The sequence below is a fragment of the Mycteria americana genome, chromosome 5, assembly GCF_035582795.1.
Source record: "Mycteria americana isolate JAX WOST 10 ecotype Jacksonville Zoo and Gardens chromosome 5, USCA_MyAme_1.0, whole genome shotgun sequence".
Classification (NCBI taxonomy): domain Eukaryota; kingdom Metazoa; phylum Chordata; class Aves; order Ciconiiformes; family Ciconiidae; genus Mycteria; species Mycteria americana.
Genome location: NC_134369.1, coordinates 5,865,333 through 5,892,192, shown reverse-complemented (window position 1 = coordinate 5,892,192; position 26,860 = coordinate 5,865,333). Strand labels below are relative to the sequence as shown.

The 26,860-nt window shown below is 40.2% G+C and overlaps 2 protein-coding genes across 2 annotated transcripts in view; one reads left to right on the top strand and one right to left on the bottom strand.

Moving 5' to 3' along the window:
* ANO5 (anoctamin 5) overlaps window positions 1-26,860 on the bottom strand; it is a 373,671-nt gene that overhangs the window by 139,231 nt on the left and 207,580 nt on the right. The gene's annotated exons all lie outside the window — the stretch shown is intronic.
* On the top strand, window positions 6,406-8,112 carry FANCF (FA complementation group F). The gene has a single exon (XM_075501425.1). It carries the CDS (start codon window positions 6,437-6,439, stop codon window positions 7,544-7,546), a length of 1,110 nt encoding a protein of 369 aa, XP_075357540.1. The 5' UTR covers window positions 6,406-6,436; the 3' UTR covers window positions 7,547-8,112.

Here is a 26,860-nt window from a genome sequence, read left to right as displayed (position 1 = left end):
TAACTGACTGCACGCATGCTCTTATCCCACAGCAAATGTAAGCTAAAATGCATTAGCTCAAACAACCTCAAGGCAAAACTAGTTATAGCTAATAGACACTTAACAACTGCAACTGGTTTTGGAGTGCACACATGATCATTTAATGTGGCTCATCTGGTGAGAGGGACCTTCGTAAGTGTGTAGTAACTTCACCCCTTCTAATCAACTATTCACAGTCAGAAAAAGGTGGCACAATTTGCTACTCAATTTTACTTATTTTTATGTCTATAATACTGAAGAGCTATACCCTAGCTTAGTAGCTTTGCTAGTATAGTCCTGACTCATAGTATCAAAATTAGAAATGGGGCTAGGCAGCAAAGTCTGCCTGTTTATATGTTTAGTTTCCTAAAAATTCAGTTTCAGTATAGCCAGACATAAGCAAAATTCCTAATTAGAGTGTTTTTTAGGTTATCTCAGTAATGACATGTTACATATAGCACTTTTTCAACACATGGATTTTCAATCAATTTTCACTCTAGTACATTATACAACTGCTGCTTGGTCATTGACATCAATTGCTCAAATCATAGGCCTAACTCATCGCAAACGGGCATTGCTATTTATACATTGATACACTACAATCAGCATATGCAGGATTTACCATGCTATCCTAACTGGAGCATAGCACACAGAGCTTTCAGGGGAAAACCCCCTGCTGACAGATACATCTTTTGTACAGTCTGAAGCTCATGCCGATGTACAAATTAGTAGGTTCAATACCTTTATTATGCAATTTGATCACACACTTTTTCTGTTCTCATTCCAAAAGCCCACCACAGCCTTGCTAATTTTTGAGATATCGGAGATGGCATTGACAAAAAAATTCTAAGGACTTCACCAGAAATTATAGAAGGGGTGACAGAGTCTGCCAGCTACTGGCTTGACTAATAACCTCAGCTTTCTGCAAAGTTTGTTGCAGAAATAGGAAGAAATTCTACAAGAATGGTCCACAAGTTCAGAATCATCAATATACATAAGTCACTACATAATGAGTGCGGCAACCTTTTTCCTAGCACACAATCTGAGGCAGCTAAACAAACCTCCTTACAGTTAAAAAGTGAATATTAGTGCCAGAAATATAGAAGATGATGATACATCTCTCTCTATGTATTCATTTTTGTAATTTGAAGTAGCACCTCCTACCCAAGGAGAGACCATTTTGGAGTTTTTTAATGCTAGGTATACTGAGTAAACAGAGTACTAAATTTCTATTCAGGAGAAATAGTATAACCATGTTACAGCCAATATGACTTCTGAGAGGAAGGAAAAAACAACAATGGAATCCAGACTTCTGGCTACTTTGACCAATTTTGCTTCAAAACTAATATTCCCTGCCAGGGTGAATTTTACTGGCTCCCCAACCAGAGTGAAGAAACTCACTAGTACCATAAAACTTCATATGAATCTTTTACTTGACTTCTCAGCTTAGATAAAACAGTACAGTAATTCATACAAAATGCAGGGCTTGTGAAACCGTTCTGCAGTGCTTCACTGAAAAGTGGGCTTGTTTTCAGGGAGCTGTGGAAATGACTTCCCAGATTCTATATCTAAACAGACACTTTTCTTACTTGCTCAACAACTTTCTTTGCCATGTATCTTATCAATCAAAAGCTGTAATGGAGAAACATTTACTACAGCTTAACACAACAGTAGATGAATACTCTCAAAGACTCTTTTCTTATTTTAATGCTCATTTTAGAGATTAAAATAAAAGATAGAGTTTATTGGGAAAAAAAGAAAAAAACCTCAGGACCAAAACCCACAACACAAGAAGCACTGGCTACCCCTGTTCACAGTATCATAGCTACTTGCAAGAAGCATAGAGCAGAGCTTAAATAATCCAATGTGTTGCAATTGTAAATCTGTACTCTAGCCTATCACACAAAATATGCCCTCTTCTCTCTTCTATTTTCTTCTTTGCTTTTAAATCAGACAAAACAAAGAGGTTACTTTTCAGACTGTGTAATGAAGTGATAATTCTTCAAAATAGTTGAAAAATTCTACTTTAACATGTTTCCCCATCCTTCATAGAAGGAAGCTTCATGCACCCACACACGTAGTCTGTATGATTTTCTTGAACATATCTTTGTGGGTGCCATTTCTTGTTAGCAAAAAATAAAGAGACTGCATAGTTTATGCAACATGAAATACACATCCAAACATAGCATAAACAGTATGAGAGACTACTATGAGAGTCATTAATAGGGGAAGCAGACTGATATTAAACAACCAAAGACCTATGTGAGGCCTAGAAGTGAACTTTTAGGTTTTTTCTTAAAAAGTAATCAAGTTAAGTAGGAAAGCACCTACACACACACCCACCTATCTGAAAATCCACTCATGCTTTTATCCCCCCCACCTCTGTGCTCTTGCCATATCTCCTGATGTCCTGACCCAACCTTTCCCATTCCCTTCCCCAACATTAACTCTCAACCTCACCTCCTCAGTCTTGCAGTGCTTACCTTCTAAGTGTCTCCCCACTATCCTATAGACATTCCTTAGGTAGAAAACCAACGCAGCACTGTACAGATATTTTTAAAAAACGTCTACATAACTCAGCAATACTATCAAGTAGCAACAGAATTAGCATAAGTTGATAGACAGTAACTACAAAATTCAAACTTTGATGCTTAGCAATCCTGCTGTTGGTAGGAAAAACCCTAGGGCTACTCAAGCTAGAACTAAAACTGATCACAGAAGAGAGTACTAGCACTTAAAAGTTATAGGAAAATAGTTTGCCTGTGAGAAAGAAACCAAGTTTGTTCAATTTAATTTGATTACTACATGGCACCAGCATCAGCAGATCAATCAACAGATAAATAGACTCCAGTCTTATAGTGGAAGATCCCAAAGCACATTCTGAGCGTGGCCAGGCTCTCAAATAATAACATAAATCTTAGAGTAGAAAGGGAGTTCCTTCGATGGTGAGTGTGGAAAAAGAATTACTATTTTTAAGGGCTATTGTAGTGTAACAATTTATTACATGAGTCATAACTGTCTCAGTGGTACCTTGTTTCTTCTGTTTGTTCCTTGAATTCATCTTCTAACGCATTCTTAAGCGGAACTCTCCTAGTTCTTCAGATCAGGCTCTATTTTTCATTATATGCATCAACTGTGCCCCATCATGACTGGAGATTCCAAATACAGCTGCAATACCTAGAAATACATAAATGTCTTTTTTCATGAACCATTTTATTACAGAGATGTCAAACTGTATCCCCTTGATGAAAAATGCTGATATTTAGACTTTTCATCCTAATTTGAGACAAAACCAAGTGCTGAAATATTCAGAGTTTTTCATAAAATGGAAATTCCATTTTTCAGTCAGCTCTACAGAGACCCATTAGAGCATGCAGGCCATCTCCCTTCACATGCAAGAGTATTCCAGATACCATATTACTCAGTGTTTTTTCCAGTCTGGTTAGATTTTCACAACCTGTTTTTGTTAGTTTCCTGGTGCTGCAAATGTGATTATTTGATTTCTTTCAACTGAAACATACAGAGACATTCACAGGATATAAACCCATATACTTTATCAAATAAAGAAAAAGAACAATAATGTGAAAGATTTCTTGTGAAAAGTTTTCTGATGTAAAGGGATATATCTCTTCTCTTCTTCATGACGTGGAGTATATACACCTCCAAAAATATCCCTAACTAAAATAAAACGTGGGTCTAGAATTCACTGAAACTGTTTTCTTCCTGTATGCCACAGCACTTAATTCAAGAGATGCTGTACTAAACCTTACCAAGAGGCCAAAGTACGTTATATGGAATCATATTCCAACCACTTCAGGTTTCTATCACTTTTCCATTTAAGTAAAGCATTAAGTAAAATGTACCAAAGTGTTGCACTCAATTGTATGTAACTGAAAAGTTTGCATGTTCCATTTTCTCTTTAATGTATAGTAGTTTATAATATGCTTTGGAGTATATTGGCATGGCAGATGACAGGTAAGTATGAATTCATAATAACAAAAGCAATTCCATTCTTAACAATGCAACAAATCTCTAGCCACCTGTATCCAATTTTATGTTTATTACTCCAGAAATAGTTGACAGAAAGCTTAAAAGAGATTTTTCAGGATAAAACATCTATTTTAGAATGATACCTTAAAATACATTATATTCATAGATATTGAGGGGTTGTTATGAGCGCCTTCAACCAGAAGGGCCATAGAATTTCACTCTAATTCCTGTATTAGGCCCTTAACCCACAGGTGATCTAGACCATCAATTCTATAAGCCCATGTGTTTTTGAATAGATGACTGAAATAAGAAAATAGGATAAGAGGTCAGATGAGAGCTCTGTTTTCCTGAGAGTACTTGAGAAAGACCTTTCCTAAACAACCATCCAGGGCAGTCCCGGAGAGGGTTTGAAGAGGGGAAGACTAGTATCTAAACCCCTAGTTACAATTTCTTATTCTCTCTTTTGCTTTATTTTGGAAGAATGATGTGAATGAGAGAAGCCAGTCACCAACAGCTAGCAGTTACCTTTAGGGCAGGGGTCTGTGGCCAGGGGACAAGGTCTGGGCACATTCCTAGCGAGGCATGGGACTCCAATGGGTTCAGTGGCTCTATTCACCAGCTTCAGTTTTCCTTAGTGGAAAAGAAAGCATTAGAAGCAAGTTGTGGGCCTATTCCTTGTCTTTCACCCATGTTAGTTTGAAGTCTGGTGTAACTCAGAGGCTACAAGAGTTGTGTCCCTTACTATCCGAGCTAAAGAATATTTGCTACTGAGAGTCTATTGCACACTCACTCCATCACCCAAAAATGCAGTTCATTTAGATAACAAACTCAGGGGAAACCATTTCCAGCACTAAGATGAATGGAAGAAAACACGCATTCTATATCAGAGGAAGAGTATTATGGTTTGCCTTACAGTATTGTGGCTCACAGCGTTACAGTTTGGTTTCTGTTGCTGGTTCCTGCAATAAATTCCAGTCAAACCTCATTTACTCTGCCAGGTGTTGCTCTTGCCTTTCAGAAAGCCAAAGTACTTGCCCAGGCAGGCTGGCAGCGAGATTTGTGCCGTCCCTTACTACCGTCACCCAAGGGGTGGGCCATGGGGCCACATCCTGCCAGGCGTGGGTGAGGAGAGAATGCCTCCCCACAGGCCCAGCCCCAGCGACTACCCTCCTCCTGCCCTGGGCACTGCTGCAGCCGGCGCTGCCCTGCAGCCCAGCTCTGGGCCCAGCCGACAGCACCGGGGGCTCACCAGGCCTCTCCGCTGCCTCCGTACCCGCTCAGTGGCCAGGATTATGCCACGGCGTTCGTGAATTCCCTGAGGAGCACTCAGCAACTCCCAAACCTACCAGCTCCGGCGCCCCGCTGCCTTCCCGCCGCTTTTTCACCCTCTGAGGAGCAGGAGAGCAGAGGGCACCTGCGGAAGCTGCCAGAAGCCAGGCCGGCCTGTTCTCTTCCACAGCGTGAGGCAATGCTGAGTGTGGCAGGTCTGTGGTGGGGATGAGGATGGAGGGAAAGGACCCGAAGCCCTCTAGGCAGCAGACGTGAGGAAAACACCTGGGAACGATTGCTCCAACAGGTAGGCTGCATCCTGCAAGCTACACCTAATACTTCTAGCCTGCCATGTAAAACTGTCCTTCAGCTGGCAGAGGTGGGAAAGGGAGAAGGGGTCACCTTTCTTTGCTACAGAGAGGAGTGGTTATGGCATGTCTCCACCATGATGTCTGGGGGGCATCTGTGTGGGAAACCCTGGCTGCATCGGCACCTGTAAGGCCAGGGCAGGTGTTAGCCATTACCTCTGCAGGCAGCCAGAGGCCTAGCCTGGGTACCCAGGGAAGGCTGTGTACCTGGGGCACCCCTAATGAGCTACAAAGCCATTAGCTAGTAGGTCAGTAGGGCAAGCCCAGCCGTGTGGGCTGAGCAGGGTTCAGCCTGGGCAGGGTGCCGAGCTGCAGGCAGCGCTGGGAAGCCAGCTCAGCTCCGCGCTGAGCTCGGCCATGGCTGCCCTCCAGGGATGGGGTGTACCACAGAAATCTGGAAATACCCCCAAATGTGGGGCAGGGGTTGTTTGCTTTTGAGGAGTTTTATTTTTTAAGGGGTATTTAGGAATATTATTCTAAGGCTTATTCTAAGCCTTTTAGCTGGTTGTTGGGTTTTTTTTTTTAACTTCTTAATCCTGCTTGGTTTTTAACGCTTTAATTCGGCTCAGCTTCCCCCGCGCGCCCTTGCTTGAGGGATTAGACCCAGGTGATTGACGCAGGCGGCTGGTTTAAGTCTCCTTTAAGGGAAGATCAAGCCGCATCGGATTGACGTCAGATTCAGCCAGTAGAGTTACAAATCTCCGCCCTCCCCGGTTCGGATTGGCTGCGGTTCCCGGCGGGAGGCGGGACTGCTGCTCAAACCGGTGGCGCCAAGGCCGGAGCAGGCTGCGATGGAGGCCGTGCTGGAGCAGATGGAGCAGCTTCCCGCGCTCCTGGCCGTCTCCCGCTCCGCGCTGGTGCGGGACTGGGACTCCCTGACCTTGGACAGGGCTCTAGAGTGGGCTCGGTATTTCCAGCATCTCCACGACCGCTTCCGCACTCGGCCTCGGCTCCGGGAGGCTCTGGGGCGGCGGCTGCGGCGGGGTCAATCGAGCTCTCTGCTCGGCTTCCCCCACCTGGGACGCTGCCCGCAGCTGCTGGGCCTGGCGCTGCTGGAGAACCGCGCTCTGCCGCCCGCCGCCTGCTGCCGCCTGATCCACAGCCTGCTGCAGCCTCCCGGCGCGCAGGCCGGCCCCGAGCCCCGCAGCCTGGCGCTCCTCGCCCGCCGGAAGGCCGCTTCCCGCCTGCTGGCGCTGCCCCGCGGCCCGCTGCGGCCCCCGGAGGGGCTGGAGCCGCAGCTGCAAGCGGAGGCGCAGCTGCTGCTGAGCCGGCTGCGGGAGGAGGGGCAGGAGGCCGAGCCGGCTGGGGAGGCAGCGGGGCGGCTGCCCTGGCTGTCCGGTGTCCTGGAGCAGCTCCCCCAGCCCCGGGCCTTCGAGGTGGTGGCGGCGGCGCTGCTGCTGCTGAGGCAGGGGAGTGGCGCCGAGCAGGCTGGAGGCAGGGGTCGGGATGAGAACAGCCTAGATGGAAACCAGGCGAGTGGAACAGGAGACGGATACGTTGCCGGGCCCCTGCTTTCCTGGCTGCTGGGGAACGTGGAGAGATTTTCTGCCTTCTGCCTTTTCCTCCCAGGCGCCCTTCTTGCCTCCCTAGCCGGTCGCTATTCCCAGTTAAGCAGACCTTATTTGGACCTCTTAACCGGCTGGGGAAGCCGCTTGTACTATGATCCCTTGCAGGGACGGTGGGTTAAAAGTTGTCTTGATGAAGCTGAATTGTCCTGGGAGGAGCTGAGGGAGCGCTTCAGCTGCCTCTGTCAGGGATCTGCGCTACTCAGGGGACAGGCCCGAGCTGCTCTGAAGCTCCTGAAGGCACAGGATGGAGACTTTAAAGTCTGTGGCCTAAGCGTGTGGACTGACTTACTGATGGAAGTAGAGGAATATTTGAGGAAAGAAGCAGAGCACTAAGGCAGGAATGTGAAAGCAACATGAAAACTTCTGAAATCCAGCAAATCTGCCTAATTCTATTTGATATGAAAGGCAAGACAACTGTACCTCACTTTGTGTTGAAAACCAAGTGTTGTTGTGACTGCTGATCACACTGTTTCTCACTGCATGTGAAGTCTTTCAGGGAGGCCTGGTGGTTTCTTGTAATTGTGCTGTCAATTCTGGTCACTGCAGGAAATGTCATCTTTCAGTGCTTGCTGCTCACCTAATAAAATGAAGAAAATGCTTTCTGTGTCAAATATAGAATAGTTTTCTGTTTAGAAAATACTGTAGTTCAGATATGGTCATGGTAGTTGTGTCTCTAACTGTTGGAGGCTGACCAAAAGCTCAAAGGGAAGGCAGAATTTCAAACATGAAAACCCCAAATTCAGGGTTAACTTAGTAGTGGTTGTCTTCATTGGACCGTCTGCTCTGGTGGCCGCTTCCATGCTTCTATAGTTGTTGCACATGAGTTAGCCCCTGGGTCTAAGTGAAGGTGAGAGAAAGCCAACTGGAAAGCTTATTGAAAAGTTCTAAAATTAGAAGGCTTTATTAGTTGCTATATTATATGATAGTATGCAAGTATTTCCAAAGAAAACTGCAGTAAAATGTAGGGTGTTCTGTGTGGGTGTTTTCCCTTTCCCTTAGTCTGTTGCATGATTTTTATTTTTGTTTTGTGGAACACAAAAGTGAGCAGACAACAAACTTTTTTATTAGATGACAATTTTTTTTTCTTCATTCTTTTATGTTTAATCAGTTTCTGTGAACAAAACTTGGTCGGGGTAGCTTCTATCTTACCTTATCACTGTCATTTAAAATGAGTATTGTAATGCAGAGGTAACATGTTCATGTATATTTAGCTCTGTAAGCTAGTGTTACCAAAAGTTGAGCAGTGTGATAAGAGAATAGTCGAGGAAGATGGGGCAAGTGTATGTGAATACTGTAAAAAGAGGTCTTCATTAAACTTTTGTGTGGAGTACCTGTCAAAGAGCTCCTGTAGCCCGTATTCTTATAGTTTCAAGATCAGTTGAGACACCTCTCTCTGTCTTCTGTTGCTGAAGTCCCTTTAGGAAGGGTTAGAAGGTGCTTTGCTTCTGCTTGTAAGCTTAAAAAAGCAAACAAGATATTAAAAAGTATAAACTGGATTGAAGCTAATTAGAGTAATAGTCTGTATTACAACATAAAATAGTGTATACAACTATGGCAGATGTTTCTGTACCACAAAACTAGAGTGGGAGGGATCTCGTGATTTTGAAATGGAAACAATTAGTACAAGGGGATGAATATTGTTTATCTGGGAAAGAAATAATGCCTATTCTAACTTGTATGGAAATAATTAAAGACATACATAAGTTCTTCTTCTTCTCTCTCTTCTAAAACAAAAGAGATACTCAAGGGTAGCCCACTTTAAATGGTTGGAAGGACATGCTGCTAATCTCCTATCAAAAATATGACTGTTTTCTTTGGATTCCTTGCTACATCATGTCAGTGAAGCAATGAAGTTCTGGAGATCTGCAGATGAATGTATTTTAAAAGCTACAGCTGTGGCAGTTGTCTTGCTCTTTCTTAAATGGGATTGTCCCCCCTTCTGGAACTTGGGGTGGTGGTCAGCCTTAAAAGAGCACCATGTCAGTGGACCTCAGGACTGAGTCAGTATTTCAGTGGTATTGAAAGGAGTATGAACAGTGTCTATAAGCATTTAAAACTGCTTAGAAGTATAAAGCATGAAGTTTGGACTTGTATTGTCTAGCCACAGTTCCCTGTGTTATGTAGTTTTGGCATTTGGTATGGAAACTTCCCTTGAGCTTGCTCTTAACGCTTTTAACAGGCATAAGATTTTTTTGTCTGTTAGAATACTTTTCACTATCTGAGGTTCCTGATGAATGATATACCCAAAGATACTAGTCAAAGTCATTCCCTTCTCCCTGGTTATATGTTAAGGGTGAATATCAAATGTTGCAGTAATGTTACAAATGTTATAGTAACCCCCCCTCTTATCAGTGCTCCTTCTGCATAGAGATCTAACGGGAAAAGCTGGGTAGAAGCTGCTGGCATTCCCTCTCTTAGTGAGGGATAATTGACCTCAACTATTTAAAAACTGGCTGTTCCCAGGTACCTGAGTCTCTGACAAATTTCAATGAGAGTTAAGTCTTGTTTTTGCTTGTCAGGGTAGATATGTTTCCTAATGTACTCACCATGTTGACCATGAGTTAAGTCTTTTAGCAGCTTTTAACTATTTCTAGGATAAATCTCATGCTTGTAGGGAGTTTGTCCTTGCACTATGTCAAGTCTTGCTTTTTGATAAACTTCAGCTTTCTCTTATAAAATTCAGTTCATGAAGACAGATGTCTTCTTTCCAAGTAATGTATCATTACACCTTTTACTAGCTAAGTGCAACTGCAGAATCTTCTACTGGAGTAGCTAGGAATAGGTCCTTCATTGTGACTTTCTTAATAAAGTAAAGAAAAAATTGGGGAGGAGCAGGCAAGAGATGGGCCAGTGTAGACCATATATACTCGATTCCCAATCCTGTCCTCCATATAGGAAACCTGAACAGTAAAATGTAGTTTAGCCTCAGCGAGGCAGAAGCACCTGGTTATAGCAATTTCGCAAAAATGTTCCAGTCTGTCCCAAATACATTATAAAGAGGTGCCAGATCCATGATTACTGAATTCCAAAATCCATATGGCATTTATTGAAATAAATGCACCGGTGCACATCCCCTATTATTTCAGTGTGCTTGTCAAGTTTGCTAGGTAGCTGTGCGAATGACACTTAATTAAAATTTTTTGGAACTCCGTTTTTAATAAAAGTGTAAACAGGAAAGGAAAAAGTGTGATGTCTGTAACCTCCTCCCTCTATGTATTTGCAGCTTGTATTTGCATGCTGAGGTTTGCAGCCCAAATTTGTAAACTCTTGACCCAAACAATCTCTACTGTCGTGGGAAGTAAGATATTAGAAATGACAGACTACAGCCTATTGCCCTACCACCTTCTTCCCTTTTTTACTAATAAAAAGAAACAGGTCTCTGGTATTTTCTCTGTTAAAATGATTGTTGAAGAAACTGTTATATTCCTGTTTCAGAAGATTGGTAAGGATTGTGATGTGAATCAGGAGGATTTTACTTGCCCAATAAATAGCTAAGACAGATACATTTTGCTACCCCTATTTTTTTTTTTATAGTAGTAAAGGGAAAACATTTTACCTTTTGTCAAACAGTACTGTAACTCTCCACAAGTGACATACTAGGAGATGTCTGGATACTAAGTTGCTTTTTTTCTTATTTTTCTTGCGAAGTGTCTGTTAGCTTGTAATAACCCTACTTTGCAAAATCTAGAAGAAAACAAATTATATGTTATTCTAGTAATTTGCAGTATGTATCTAGATACTAGGATAAAGATAAATGGTGTAGAATAACTTGTTCATTTAGGAAAAAATATAAGCAAATTGGTACCACTCAGATGACTATATGAGCCTGACTGAGACTGAAAGAACATGTGTTAAATTCAGAATGTCCAGTCGAAATGTCAAGTCCAACAATGCATTAAAGTGAATTCTTGTTTTGCACACAAGGTTTCTTTCCCCCACCCCTCCAACTAGGTGAGTAAGGATCTAATGTTTTTGTTCTTCAGTGACAATGCTGAGGTGGGTTTTTTTTTTCTTGTGCATAAAAGAACATTTTTTAGGTCATGGAGACAGACTAATATTTTGATCATATGGCAGTAGTATTTTCAGGTACTGTTTAACTAGAAAGCTAAGTTAAAGTTGTATGGCTAATTTTACTTCTGCTGTTTCTGAAAAATGGAAGATTTAAAGCTAAATACTGTTCCTTGTGAAGAGTTTGGATGAGTTACCTGTTGCAGAGTGCCAGTGAAGGCCCCACACCATTGCCATGCAGAATACAGCAAAGAGGTACCACTAGCATGGGAATCATTGGCTTGAGAAGCTTGTTTAGTTTGATGGGCAGAGTTATAGAAAAATAAATAAAATGCAAGTGGAGATGGTGAGGAGAAAAGGCAGAAAACTGCTCCCTTCTGAAGGCCCTGGAGAAAGGGTAGATTTCCCCTTCACCAAAACCGAGTCACTTTGCTACTGCTGGGGACAGTATTGGGTCTGTGAATGCTTTGATTAAAAAAAAAAAAAAAATCAAAAGACTTGATTTGGTGTTGGCTTCTCTGCTAAAGCACTCAGCCTCTGTGTTCCCTAATGACCACTTGGATCAATGGTTTAACAGGCAAGAATATTAAGGTAGTGAATGAGAAGCGTAGCTGTGTGTGCAGGGTAGGAAACTGTGCTTATTTAAACAGCGGTTGCTCTTGCACAGGTGAGAGCAAAAGAACAATATCCTATCTGCTCTGGTATAAAATAGACTTGAATAATCACAAGTATGGTCAGGAAAAGTAGCTTTTTATCAGTTAATTAATATAAATCCTTCTCACAAGCTATTTGCTCTCAGTATTGTATCTGTCTCATGAGGGATTAAATGTTGTTTTGACCAAACACATCCTTCTCTATTAATCAGTTATGTGCCTGTACTGAATTTCAGATTAAGAGATGATAGACAACCTGGAAACAATTACATGCTTGTTATCCCTTACCTATATCCTTCTTTAAATGTCTCAGAAAAAAAATGTCCGTAGCAATGAACTAGACCAGAGGTAAACACATAGTTAAGATGCATTATCTTTTATAATTTTTCAAATGTAGCCTCAAAAGATGTTAAGTAGGTTAAAGTAGCTACTACTTCAATATTGAAGTAATTCATGTACTAACACCACGTTAATTCCTTGTGTGCCAATACCTTAGAGTTACTGATATTACTTTCCATATTTAATTATATCCTAATAGTTTTTCATTGTGTCAGTTCTTTTACAGGTAGAGATCTTTGTCCCTAGATCTTTAATTAGAGTGGTTGGCATTTTACTTAGTTAGTGTTTTGAATCATCTCAGATACCACAGAGGGTGGCAGCAGAGTCTCTCTGCACAGATGGGCTTGGACTTCTGATCCAAAGGGAGAAGCCAAGCTCGTGGGCTGTTTCTAGAGGCAGAAGAGATGCAGGGAGTAAATACCCACTGTTGTGCTACCCACTCAGAAGTTTCCAACTGAAAAATCCCATTGAGAGTCTATTTTGTCCTTGCAATTCTGATTTTACCAGCTCTTTAAATTAGTGTAGGATCAGATAATAATATAAACTGTATCCCCTAACTGTCTCTATCCACAGACCTGTTTTATTAATAAAACATTAGGTATTCAACTCTTAAATTCCTTTTCTATTACATGATAAATTCCTGTAGTATTATGTGACCAATTTACTGTAACCCTTAACTAGGACATTTTACCAGAAATGATAGCAGTATGCACTGAACAGAGAATATAGCAATCAAATTCTGAATTTTGTCTTGAAATGCACCTTCCTATTATATTTTTCCCTCTGGGAAGAAAGTCCAGGACGAATGCTCAGACATGGGCTATTCATAGTGTGTAGCTCACAAAGAGGCTAATCCCAGCATCTGATAAAGCGTTATTTAAGTTTTTGGCAGTCGTTGTGAGTTTTAAATCCCACCACAAAGATTCAGTTTGAATATTTTCCTAAGGATCGTTTCCAGGAATGAAATGATATGAACTGCTTTTACCTGCACATTTGTATCCCTGTTCCTCTTATGGCATGTTAGACTTTATGACTATCTGAACCGGAAATCGTAATTGCGGTCCTGAGTTTCTGTATGTAGTGGTTCTCTCAACATAAAGTTAGCAATGGAAGAAAATGATTATGTGCTTTCTTTTGTGTAGGATAAAAATCACACCCATAAAAATAAGCCAGCAATACAAGACTAATTGTTATATGATCCAATTGTTAGTTCAATGCGTAGAGAAATACTTGGTTTTAATGCTGAATAACTGGGAAAAATTGTGTAGGTTTACTTGTTTTGCTCTCATAGGAGGAGATGATGAATCCTCTTGAAATACCAGCAGGCCAAAATGTAAATGCAACTTCTATTTCCAATACTTATAGTCAGTGAAGTCATTAATATTTTCTTATTAATGTAAATGAGCTAGGTAAGAACAATTGATTTCTTCTAGGAATTAATTGGACATGATCAATCCCTAAAACAAGTGTGACAACAAGGTCATTCATCAGCTGTTTAATGTTGCAATAGCCTAAGCTTGCCCTTTCAGCTAGGAAAAGATGCCATGCCCTGGGGAAAAGGCTTTTAAATCGTTATGCTATTGACAAAAAATCGTGTATGTTGTGTCTCACAGCCTCATCGTTCTTAATGTTGAGGTGAAAGTTGCTGAGTTCAGATGTTTTATAATTTGCCTTTTAAATGGTATGTCTCTTCAAGCTTAAATTTCTTTTACGTAGTGAAAATATAAGGTGTAAGGAAATTTAACAATACATTGTGTGACAGTCAGCTGCTTGGTCTGGCCCAAACTTTTGAGAAAACACATGGAGTTCTCTTCCTGCGTACAGAATACGGCACCAGTGTTTGTGTCCTACCAAAGCAGTTGTGTTTGTATCCTAGAAGGGTTGATGGTGCTCATGAGGGTGTGCTTAGCATTCTGTTGAGTTGGAAATATTTGTCAGGCTGGAGGGATACTTTCTACCTGAAACTAAGGGTCTCGACAGCTTCGCAGGGATCTTTAGCTATTTGGAATTGATAAGCAACAAAATGTCATCATTTAATTTATGTTTAGATCTTTTTTTTTTAACTCGCTCTTGCGTAAGGAGATATTTTTTGCTGGATTCTACCAAAGAAATGATCTGGCCCGTCATTTGTTTATTTGCTTCAAGTTAGTTTGAGCACTGAATTCACCTCCAATTTGCCTAAGTCTTTTGCTTTTTTTGTTTACAGGTATGTTTTCCCTCAAATGCAACAAGCATCTTTCCTTTTATTCCTCATAAATGTGCACAGAAACTTGTTCAGGTTGAAACATAATATGCATTAAGGGAGCGCCAGGATGACCATAGTGCAGAAAATAATTTCTTTAATGAGAAACTAGAATTTCTTACACTAATTTCTACTGGAGTAGTCAAGTAAATACTTTCCTCTATTTTAAAATTAATTTTATAACAAGTTAGTTACTTGTTATGAGCCAAAATTCAACAAGGCGACAAAAAACCCCACACCTTCAAACGGTATGCCAAACTCATTTAACCTAAAAAATACAGATAAGATTCAGCAGCAGAAAGTGAAAGCTTGAAACAGTTAAAAGAAAGATTAAGTTTTCTGTAATGGTAAGGTTATCAACTTAACAGAATAATTTATCAACACTTTTTGTGATTTTTTTTTTCATTGCTTGTTTGCAGTCCTTTGCAGAGACTTGGTGTCTTCCTAAAATCAGCTTTATTATTTCAAGAGAAGGTTTCATGGCTAAAAGTAGGACCAAGCAAGTGGAATCCTGTGGCCTGTTAGGGGAAAAAGTGAGGATTTAAAAAAAAAAAAAAAAATGAAAAATAAGCAAAGAAGCAACAATTTGTTACATTGGTTATTGGTATGAATCTGGGTACTCTGGATCTTCCTGATGTAAGGTTTGCAGAGATGTGTGGCCGTTTTCAAGGCCGCATGTTCCTGGGTGATGCATTTAACACCCAGTGCAAGACAATGGTACAGCGCAGACCTGCAAGATGAGCGTGATGCTGCTGTTAGTACCGATAGTGTTGTGGCATTTGTTGGTTGGTTTTTTAAAGTACGAGTTCTCACTGGGTGAGGCAAAGAGCCTGGCTCTGTTACCAGTAGCAGGCCTGTGAGCTCCAGAGGTGGCACAGTGGGCAGGCTTAAAATGGGCATGTGTCATCATTCATCTTGCAAATCTTATTTACCATAAATGCATGGTTATAGTTCAAGGCCCAAGGAGACAGATACAGCTAGAGAAATGGTTTATATTGCCAGAAGACATCTGCCACTATTACTAGAGCCAACATATTGTTCTTTGTTTCAGAGTCAATGGAAACGTTGAAGTGTGTGGTAGCACAGCACGGGTCAGGACGGGATACTGGCTTGCAAAGCATGAAGTCACTGTGTGAGTTTTGCATTGACTTCACAGTGCTGCGACAGTACCGTTGAGTGCGAGCTGCTGTCATCTTGCTTCCTCCCACTGTTGTCCCACTTTTGCTCTTTCTGATTTGACAAAAAACCTGGTTTATCTGCATAGCAGAACGTCTCGCCCAAATAGTGGTCGGGCACTGTGCCGGTGCACGCTCTTTCCCACTGAAATTCTGCATCTTGCTGTTTGTCACACCTTGTGAGCCTGATCTTCTGGAAGTGGTGAGCGTAGCATAGAGCACGTGGCTCATAATGACGGAAGCTGCAGTTGTAATGTTTTTGAAGCACTCATTGTTTAAGACTGTTGGACTCCATCCAATAAAAGTGAGAAAATGAGTTTTATCTGGATTAGGCTTAATACTGCTTCCTTCTCCATGTAATTGGATTTTTGTCACTGACTGTAGTTGAGCAAGATAGAGCTTGAATTTTGGTGTGGAATATAACAGGCAATATTGCCACCAAAGCAGGAAGAAATGCTGCACTTATTTTTGAAAGACCTCACAAATGTGTAGGGCAGGAGTTTCTATGTAAGGAATTTATAATGTGAAAAAATAATTGTTTCTTTAAGTAACTAAGGAATGATTCCTAAGGTGTTAACTCTGGTAACATAAAATTCTCATCTTCACACCTTCCATCTAAGTCAAGTTTTCTAAAGCTTTCTGTTTATCCTATGAATTTCTGCATATGACAATTTTTATACCTGTTCAATCTGAGAAGGGGAAAAATGGCATAAATCATTCTCGTCTGTGTTCTCAGTAATGTCAAAAACACGTGTCACTGACAACTGCCAGTTCAAGACTGTTGCTAGAAACATGACATAAATTGCAAAGGACTAACATGAACAATTTACAGAAGGTACATTATCCGAACATAGACAGATACACACTCTGCTAGTCAGCAGACGTATGGTGGAATCTGGAATTACTACAGTAACTTCAGGTAATAGTGAGCGTGCACTAGCCACTAATTACAACAGGAAAACACTGGACTCTGTGCACTGCACTGACAAATTGCTCCCAGTGGTATCTAAGCTATTTCACTGTTGTCATTATAGCCTCTAGCAAAGTCAGGATATTTGAAAAGAGTATGGTGTCTGCAACCTATTAAAGGTATTATATCCCTATTTATAGTCCAGTTCCACGAATAGAAAATTCCAACAGAAGAACATTTACTATAGAAATTTTGGAATATGGAGCTTTTAAAGGCAGTTGTGTTTAGTTTATGGGCCAGGTATTTAGAAGAAAAGCAATTAAAGCCACCTTGCTCATTAACCTTTCAGTTCCTCATAGAGCACTTTAAGCACCAGAAAGTGATTGCGTTTTGATTTGTAATGCTTCAGTGAACTGGACCTCTTCTCTGTGTACGTGTGCATTGTATTAGAGCGCAGTCTCTAAACACTTGCATGTGGTTTTGTTCTACCACGATTTAACTGATATGATGATCTTCTAAACTCTTTGAGCTCATGGAATCCAATCACCTTTTGCCATGTGCTTTGTTCAGTCCTTTTTACATTTGTTTTGCAAAGGTATAATACCAGAAATACAGGGCATAACTGTATTACCATGTTTATTGCTAGTTTACAGTGATTGAGGAGACTCAACAAATTATAAGCAATGGCAAACAGAGACGCTGATTTATAGAACGCATATTTTGACTTTTGCATTATAAATTGGAAGAAATGACAGCCTGAGTATTATCTTTCTATAACTGTTTGAGTATGATGAGCACAAGTCAGCAAATTACTACTCCCTTTAGAAGATATCTGAAGTGGGGCAAAAAACCTATCCCATGCAGTTGGCCCAAGAAAAGGTTAGCTGAACCAGAAATCATTATTTTAAAACAATATACGGGTTAGCAAAAGAGGCAGCTTTAAAAGTATTATGCTTCTTAGAAGCTGATTAGAATTAGTGTGTGTTGGTGGGGATGATGTCCTTATGTTAATCTTTTCATTTTCTTCCAGCAGCAATTAAAAATAATAGATAAAAAAAATAAAAGGTAAAAGAAAGATTTTTGCTGTCTTCTAGTTACAGAAAAATAACCCAGATGTTGGATTAAGTTTTTCCTCCTTCAGTCTTCATGAAGGCATATCCAAATAAACCTAAAATATAGAGCCTCTTAAAATGCAAAGGTTTTTCATCATCTTGGCAGCTGTGACACGCAATCGTAACACACCTGATGAATCCTTGTCACTACAAAAGCTTCAGGCACAGTGGCATTTTGCTCTTTATGCTGAAGATCATGACTTCAGTGTTTGGTGAACATCACACATGTACTCGAGGTAAAAAGTTCAGCTACTGATTAAGGTCTGAAGGGAACTTTTTTCCAACAAGATTACAAAGAGAAATTAAAACCAAATGTCTCTTCTACTTAGCTTCATATTTTGTAGTGTGAACGTCGCTGCAAAGGTTGGAAATGTTGGTTCTTTCCGTCTCCCTTTTTGAGCCTGTCATATGCAGTAGTACAGCATAACTAAAAAGGTTTGGTCCAGCTAAAGCAACTGGCTCAAGAAGAGATTTATTCAAATGTAATGGTAAAAATAGGATTTTCATATTCTTATATGAATTGCCATGCTGTTTGATATACTTATTTTGAATACATTTTTATAAAATCTAAATCTATAGGCCTGCCTGTGCTCCTGAACATACAGATTTATTTGGGTTTTTTAAGGAGAAATAACAGTGGAACAGTATTTTCACTGCTGGATCATGTTTCTGGATTGTGATATTCGTGGTTTAAATTTAAAATGCGCTTATTTTAAAGTTATCAGACAAAAGTTGTATCTTTTAATGAAATTAAGTTCTGAAAGTAAATATCAGCATTGTCAGTCTGTCAAGTGAAATGAAAACTTGAAGCATAGAGAGATCAAAAGACTGGTGCAGAGTGATACGGGGAGTTTGTGGCAGTTGACCAATTGATGCAGCTATTTATATTCCTGGGTCTCATCACAGATCTGTCCTTGTTTAATTATGAAACTAAGATGTTTTGAATGTTTCACAGCAGTTCTAAGGCAACTTTTAAGAAAAAGCAAATGGCCGTTTGGTATTACCGACAGTGCATGTGACGAACAATTTTGTTGTAAACTTCATCTAGGTGACTTTCCTATTCCTTTTGGCACTCCTATGGTGAAAAGTAATTAAGTTCATATGAAGCAAATGGAAAATGGTAGCTTTTCCACCAGAATGAAATGCTGAAATCTGAATGAATGATGAAGCCTTTAGAATTAGTGGCACATTACTGCAGTGAACTGAGAGAGTGACCCGCCCTGAAGGAACAGGGAAAAGCAATAATGTTCGTGTCCCATCTGTCAGAAAGGTGTAGGAGACATTTCTTGTTACATAATGGCTGTCCCATTCCTTGAAATATTGTGGGGATTAGAAAATACCTTGCATAATTTATGTACACCATCTCTATTCCAGAACCATACATTACCGTTCCCACAGACAGATTACGCTGACATTCTGAACCATATGTATGGTTTATGCAGGTAACATAATACTTTCAAATTATATGTGCTATGAGCCAATAAAATTAGTATGGGGTACTTATGCAATAGCCTCATAACAGCTAAACTAACAAAGGTTTATAAAATACTTCTCTCCTAATTTTTCATGGGGCAGTCATTGGTTTTTATTTTTTTTTCTTTAGCTTTACTAATGAAATGCAGCATTAGGAACCAGCTCTGTTACTAGCCAAAATGCTCATGTTCTCAGGCATATATGGAATTCCATTCTTCTCTCTTCTCAGACATGAATTTCTAGGATTCAAGGACAGTTTCAGCTAATACAGAATTGCTGCAGAGCTATGCCAAGTTACCCCCGCTTAGAATTGGGCTTCTTGAGGGAGAAAATAGATGGTCATTTTAGATTCACTTTCTGAGATGGCATTTTACTGTTCCATTGGTTTTTATTTCTGTATGGGCAGCCTGTATTATTTTTCCAAATATCTTCACTAGTTCACTTCCAAAACAATTACTGGGCCACTTCATTCCATTTGGGCTTTATTTCTTTGTTTGGGGTGGGGGGGTGGCTTGCTTTTTTGAGAGTATCCCGCTGGTACAAAACCACTGGCACTATTTGACTTCTTGGAAGTAGTTTACCAAGACCAATAAATCTATCCAAGGGTCTATGAAAGGACAAGAGGATTGATTGTTTCTGTCGTATCGGGATTGTCTGCCTCTGAGCCTAGAGAGCCAGAGCCAAGACGCGGCAGTGAGGAGGCCAGCGATGCATAGCTGGTTCATCCACCTGGGAATTGGTGCTGGCACTGAGCTGTGCCGGCTGAGCGGCAGCTTTGGTAGGTTTTCTGTGCAGCCTGTTGCGTCCCTGTGAGGAGCAGCCCAGCTCCTCTCCTGCCCCAGGGGATGGTGCTTTCTGTCGGCTCTGCTTCCAGCCCAGTAATGCCATGCTTCCGCAGACCTACGAGCCTTACTGCTGCTGCAGGAGGTGGCCTGGCCTGCCTGCCCGCTCTTAGGGGGAGGCCAAGCACTTGTGTGGTCGCGTTGTTACGTGGGTGAGAGGCCCTGCTAGCCCGGCACACCTTAGGTTTCACTTGAATCGTTTCCCATTCTGGCTCACCTTGTAGCTCGAGAGTGTGTGTGCTAGAGCAAAGGTGGAAGATACGTATGTGGGAACGTACGGCTGGGGTAAGGGATATGCGCAGCAGTTTATTCTGGCAGCATTAGTGTGTTAAGCTTTCTTCAAGTACGCCCTTCGGTGTGTATTTTCTGTATTCCTAACCAGCAGTTTAGAAAATGAGTAGACAGTGTGATTAGGTGAAAAGCATTGGAAAGGAACAGAGTTTCTTCTTTTATGCTACTCTGTTGCAAAGGTGCACAAGCTGGGCTGTCTCAAAGAAGTATTCATGTACTCATTTCAGATGTGATAGGGTGAAAGTAACTTTTAGTATATTTTGCTGAATCAGCTTAGATATATTGTAAAAAATACTTTATTGCACTCACTTCAGTTGAGTCCCTTTCCTTTTTTAAAATCCTATTTCATGATTTGAAAACAAAGTTGTTTATTTTCCATTTAGAAGAAATACTTCTTACTGTACAAGATGACTTGAGAAGGACGTAGATCTAATGAATAAAAGAGGAGACTAGGTCTGCTTCTATTTCACACCTGCTGAGCAGTGGAACCGTTTGGGACACAAGGCATTGATCTAATATCTGTTCAAGACTTTCAGGATTGACACTTGTTAAAATTCATGTTTCACAGTTATATTTTAAAATTTGATTTCTGATCAGTATTGTACTACAATAACTGAAATAGGTGTAACCTGACGAAAGTAAAGTCTTCCTGCCTTTACTACTATTTTCAAATTGTAGCAGAATTTAATAGCACTAGGTGTGTTTGCTGATAAACTTTCAGCTGATTAATTAAGGTTTCTCTCGCACCTAAACAAATACACCCACACACAGAGTTCTTAAGTAACCGTAATCTGAAACTTTTCCATGCTGTAAAATCAGTAGGTGGTTGCTGTCAGCAGCAGCATATTTGTTTTATATTTTTCTGCAATAACTAACGGTCTGGGAAAAAAAATTCTGAGAAAACCATTCAATTCTACACAAATAAAATGGGAAAAAGGCAGGTTTGATTTTTTTTTTTATGATACTAAATATCTAGGACATGTTAAAATGATGCTGATTTCCATAAGCCATACTACCTGATTATCTGAAATATTTGAACATTAATTTGTGGACTTGATAGATAATTTACTTTGTCAGCATTGTATGTAACTGTACAGGCAGATGTTTTGCCGTCCTATCATCGGTATTCTTAACACAAAGAATTTTTGGTGATAGAGGTATAAGGCGAAAAAAAGCTGTAGAAATTTAATGCCATTTCACTGATGTACATGAAAATCCCCATGGAAACTTAGTAGTCTTTTCATTGATTTCTGTGCCTTGATTTCTTGAATGTTCCTTCACAAAAATGGCCTTGGGTTTTTCATTATGTTTTAATGCTGCCTGCTTGTGTGCTACCCTTGAAAGCTTTGTAAATCAGGAGTTAGGGTCATCGGTTCCTCTTGTGTTGTAGATCTTTATTTATAGGAAATATCTAATAATATCTGTTCTGAAAATGTCATTTGTAAAATAACTGATGCCTCAAAGAAAATAAGTATTAAGCATGAACCCTGTTTATTCTGCTGTCACTGGTATAGACCAGTATGGAAAGGATTTAATAGCTCAAAGTCTTCCCCGCCGCAATAACAGCAAGCAACTGCTTTCATTAGGTTTCCTGTATTTTGTTATTTTATGTCAGGAAACAAAAATATGGAGACCTAAATTACAAGTGAAATCCTGATTCTGTTGAGTCACAGTAATGTATCTATTGACTTAGCGTCAAAATTTCCTCATCCATGTTCTTTTGACATGAAGAAAGGTACGGACTTCACAAAGAGGACTGCCCAAGTGGTCATCTAAATATATGAGTTCTTTTGCAGAGGGTTTTTTTTCCCCAGGCTCTGTATTCTGTGACATCACCATGCTCTTTCTGCCACATCAAATAAGGAAGTTTCGAGGTCAGAATGTCTCAGTAAAACCAGATTATTTGGAGCCAAGTTGCATTTCTGCCTCAAATTATTTTCTAAAATATCTCGATTGAACTTGCAATGTTCTTTCTGAATGCACAGGCGCAAGTACAAAAGTATTCCAGGAGAGACTAAATCAAATATTTCTTTTGGTACAATCCAGGGAGGCTTTTATGATCTGGAAAATTAGATTACGAATTCTGGAGTCCCCCTGATGAAAGTAATTGGTAACAGTTCTGGTATGTATAATGAATTGATGAGAACGCTTGTTTTTAGATACAGAGCTTTTATCAGAATTAGACACTGTTGCATTTCAGGTGGATGCTATTTGTATGTGGCAGAAACTTTGTATGATGAGTGGTGTCTCCTTTCTCAGGTCAGTTTTTACCCCACTACTGGGCAGAAAGTTAGCAAAGGGAATCGAGTCTGCTGGGGGATTGGGAAGCCCAGGGGGTACGGAAGGCTGAGCCAGGTGAGAGCAGGTGACCTGCCACACCATGGGCAGGAGAAAGGGATTTCCAAGACGGTCCAACTCGGCATCTACTTGGATGAATGCAACGGGGGTCTTCATTGGAAGCAGGGGGGGAAAGTGGGGTGGACCTGTAAGGTGTCCTGGCAGTGGGCGAAAGGCTGGTGCTGGTAGGAGCAGAGGAAATGGGTGCTGTGGGCTGACTGTGAGCATGCACTGCCCAGCTCTGTGTGGGGGCACTGGCCACAGCTGCTGCAGCTAACGTGTTTAATTTACCTTTTCCATTTTTTTCTTTTTTTTTTTTCCTTCTTTAAGTTCAGGATGTCTTTCTGTCATTGTCATTATACTTTCTTTCTAACCCATTTAATTATTCTACACTTTCCCTTTCCTCCCATGAATAAAAACCTGCAAAGATTGGATGTAGATTTTTTTTTTTTTACAGAAGCTGGTGGCTGGCTCTAACAGGATAAGCAGGATGACATTTTAAAGAATGCCAATTTTTCTCTCTACGTTTTGCTGTAAGGCTGAAATTAATCTTGTGCAAAGGCAACATAAGGTCTATTCACACCTTATTCTCACTTAAAACATTTAAGTTAGAATTAAAATAAGATCTTATGTGGCAGCTTAGTATTGAACTGGCCTTTTAAGAATGGCTTAATTATTTAACAAATGCACAGACTTTTTTGTATATGTTCTTCGCGTTTCACTCTTAGATTACTTAGGTTATTTCATGTATTTGAATCTATTCTGCTATAACACTGTAGCTGAGCTTTCTTCTATTTTATTATGTTGACTTTTTGTCACTCCTTAAATTATTATAGTCAATACTATCTCTTCTTTCTTTGCCTTTTTGTTTCTTCCCAGGGTGGATTTCTGTCTATTTAAATGAAGAGTAGATCAACACATAAATCCTTCTTCAAACGCTTTCACTTTTGTGGTACTCTGCTCTTTAAGTAGAAACCAGAAATTGGCACAGTATTTGGTGAGAATATATGCAAATATACTTAATATGCACAAAGTATGTATAGCATTAAATAAAGCATCTTCATTGCTTTTCATAAAACTTTTATATGCAAAGTCTGTACATAACGATTAAGCAACAAGTTTTTCACAGCTACAGACAAAAAAAAGAGAAGAAAGTATTACCCAATTTGTCAGAATAAACTTGCTCCAAGACAAATTTGGAATAAAATTATTGAGTTATGCTGGCCAGAATATGAAAGCAGAATTTCCATTCTTACCTTTAAGAGCATAATGTTTACATAGCATAAACAATGAATGACAGAGTCAGTTTACTGAAGGTAGATACCATGGCAGAAAAGTTGCATCCTCATTAGTGATGGTGAAACCCAGTAGCTATCACAAACAAAAAGTTTTGTCACTCCGATAAAGCCAGGAGGATGATGTCAGAAGAGTATTTGGTTTAGTTTTTCCTTTCTCTCCCTCCTTAATATTTTAATCTTTTCCTTGCTGTCACTTGTATTGGAATAGTGCTGTTGGTGTTAAGCTAGCCTCAAGGTCCCAGTTGTGTCATGGAGCGAGAGACGAAAGGAGCACCCTGTGTCAGAGCGCTTACATGGCTATGGAAGTTTTTCACGGTCCTTTACAAGCTTAGTCTTTGTGTGCTCCTAAGTGGGCAGGAAAAAAAAAAGTCCATGTTAGGACAGGCTGAGCTTTAGCTAGCTGTTGGTAGGGCTTATTAGCTTGGTCTGCGTACTAGGCTAATTGCAGAGATATCTCGGATCACCTGGCCTGACCTGCAGAGTGGAGTAAAACTGTGCAGCTTAAGGTAATGTCAAAGGATATTGCGGTAGCAGAGCTGCAGCAGATTCTTGAGTCAGAACTGCTGGCCCACTAATCAGACCCCTAGGCAGCTGTGCATGGTGGACATACAAGCAGGAAAATAATTGAGGGTTTGTACCATAGTTATTTCAGGCCACTAAACCAACATACCTACAGCTAAGGAATCTTAAAGCAAAAATTTACTAGGTGGTTCATGATATGGTTATTACCAGCTACCATAGAAATCTTTAGGGCATTTAATTATTATTTTAGTATTCATTATTTCAGTGACAAATGAAAATTGAGCTCAGTTAAATGTTTTATTTGTTTTATTTCCTTGGGGTCTTTACGAAGAACAGTAATTTGTCTTTTTTTTTTTTCCTTTCTGTAAGCCCCATGATGAATTCAAACATTCAAGTTCATTAATTAAAATGTTTCCTTCTCTGCTTATTTTAACATGACACACAGAGTTGATTACCTTTTGCCTGAGTATGTTTTGGAAGATTGATGGTTCAGCATTGCTAAGTTATAGCTTTTATAAGGATGTTCTCTGAAATGATTTCAGTGGCAAGGTCTTGTTTCTGAGGTATCATGCTATTTGAATCATAATAAGATATGGATTAAAAATTAAAGACTGTGCTAGATTGCTGCTCTCTGTAATGTAACAAGAGGGGGAGTCAGAAACAAGTTTCTATATCCAAGCTTTGCTGTCATGAGTAACAGATGAAGGAGGAGGAAGGTCTGGGCAACAGTGGGGTGCTCTGCAGAAGAGACGTAGTAGCAGTGGGGAGCACTGCTTCCTACTGCTTTGCTGGGGTGCCCACATGAATACAGGAGCTCTTTGCAAATCTGTCCCAGTGTGGATGCGAGAAAATGTTATTTGTCTTTAAAACATATATTTGAAAAATTTGCGTGTTTCTTTTTAAAATAGTAATGTGAAAATTCTTGTGGTTCTTTGAGCTCATGAAGATGCATCCCGTAACTTAGAGAGTTTAATTTCTCTAAAAAGAAACTCCTTCCCTCGGCTCTGGAAAGCAAAGAGGTATTCAGCAGTGGTTAAGAGGCAGAAGGGCCAAGGCTTTTGGAATGCTGTACGTAACATGAGATTCCCTCGAGCAGAATGGACGGACCATGCAGTCAGTGCCTCATATTCCCGCTTGCCTACAGGGATATAGTTATGCAATTTTAAATGCACTTTTTATTAAACTCATAATATTTTCCTTATTAATTCTGTAACATTTCAGAGAATATTTTTGCACATATTTACATAGAGATAGTGAAGTATATATAGTTTTTATATTAAATTTTTGTTAAGCATTCAATACTTGAAAAATATTTTTCAAACCCCAAACCAAAGGATAGTTAACTATTAGAGGTGCAAATATAATGAAATTACATTTTGAAATAAAGTTGACAAAAATTTAGGAGCAAACAGTTTGTTAATGTACAAGTTGGAAGTCATTAAGCCTTTGGTAGTTGCTGGGTGGCTATCACGGGTAACCTGTGGGCTGGAATGCCACTTAGTTTTGATGCTGGAAAGGTGGGTGCCAGAGCAGCTGATCCTACTGCTGGGGTCCGAGCTGTGCTGTGGAGGGGGAGGAAAGCAGCAGCTTGTGCTGAGCAGAGATTTAGTGCCCTCAGTGCTGTGGTCTGGGCGCTGTTTCAGGGAAGCTGTTTTGCTATGCTGGAAGAGCATAGCTTTGCTGTGTTTTTGAGGAAGCCAGCATGCCTGTTGGTGATCTTCAGAAATCGCCTCTGCACTTCTTCATAATTTTATAGTATTGTTCTTTGAGCCAATTCCTGAGCAAAGTGAGAACCAGTTCAGAGTGGCTAATTTCTCTTACTCAGACCGGAGGAATCCTCTGCATTTTTGAGCCATCTGTGTTTGCTTTTCATGTTCTAAGAGATCTTGAAATGCACATTTTGTTGGGGTTTTTCTGGAATTCCTCACAGGTTTGTTAAGTGCTGGATCATTATGGATTCTGTTCTTGTGGATTGTGTCCATTGAGTTGTTGGACTTGTGGGTAGTATTCACGGTTATTTATTTCAAGTCTACAATATTGAAATAAAGTATCTCGCCTCAATTCTGGTTGCAACTTTCGGCTTCCTCCTGATATTGGCAGATTGCAAGGTTTTTTCTTTTTTCTTTTTTTTCTTTCCACATTACTTCCTTTGTATCCGGGTGCCATAATGTAATAAGCCTTTTGGGTACTCCTGGAGTGTTTTCTCTGTTCGGTTTATGGGCAGCCTTGATGAGAAGGCTCTGGCAGCTTGCAGCTGTTTTAAATAGGATTGAGATCAGAATTTTGGAGGGCTTCAGAAGGGTTTGTCCTGCTGGGACACAAACCAGTGTGAGATGACTGGAGAACGTCCAAGCTAATATGGAGTAGAGATGTGTCCATAAGAATGTTATAAACAAAGACCTAATGAGCATTGAACTTTATATGCTTTCAATATTGATAATAGAA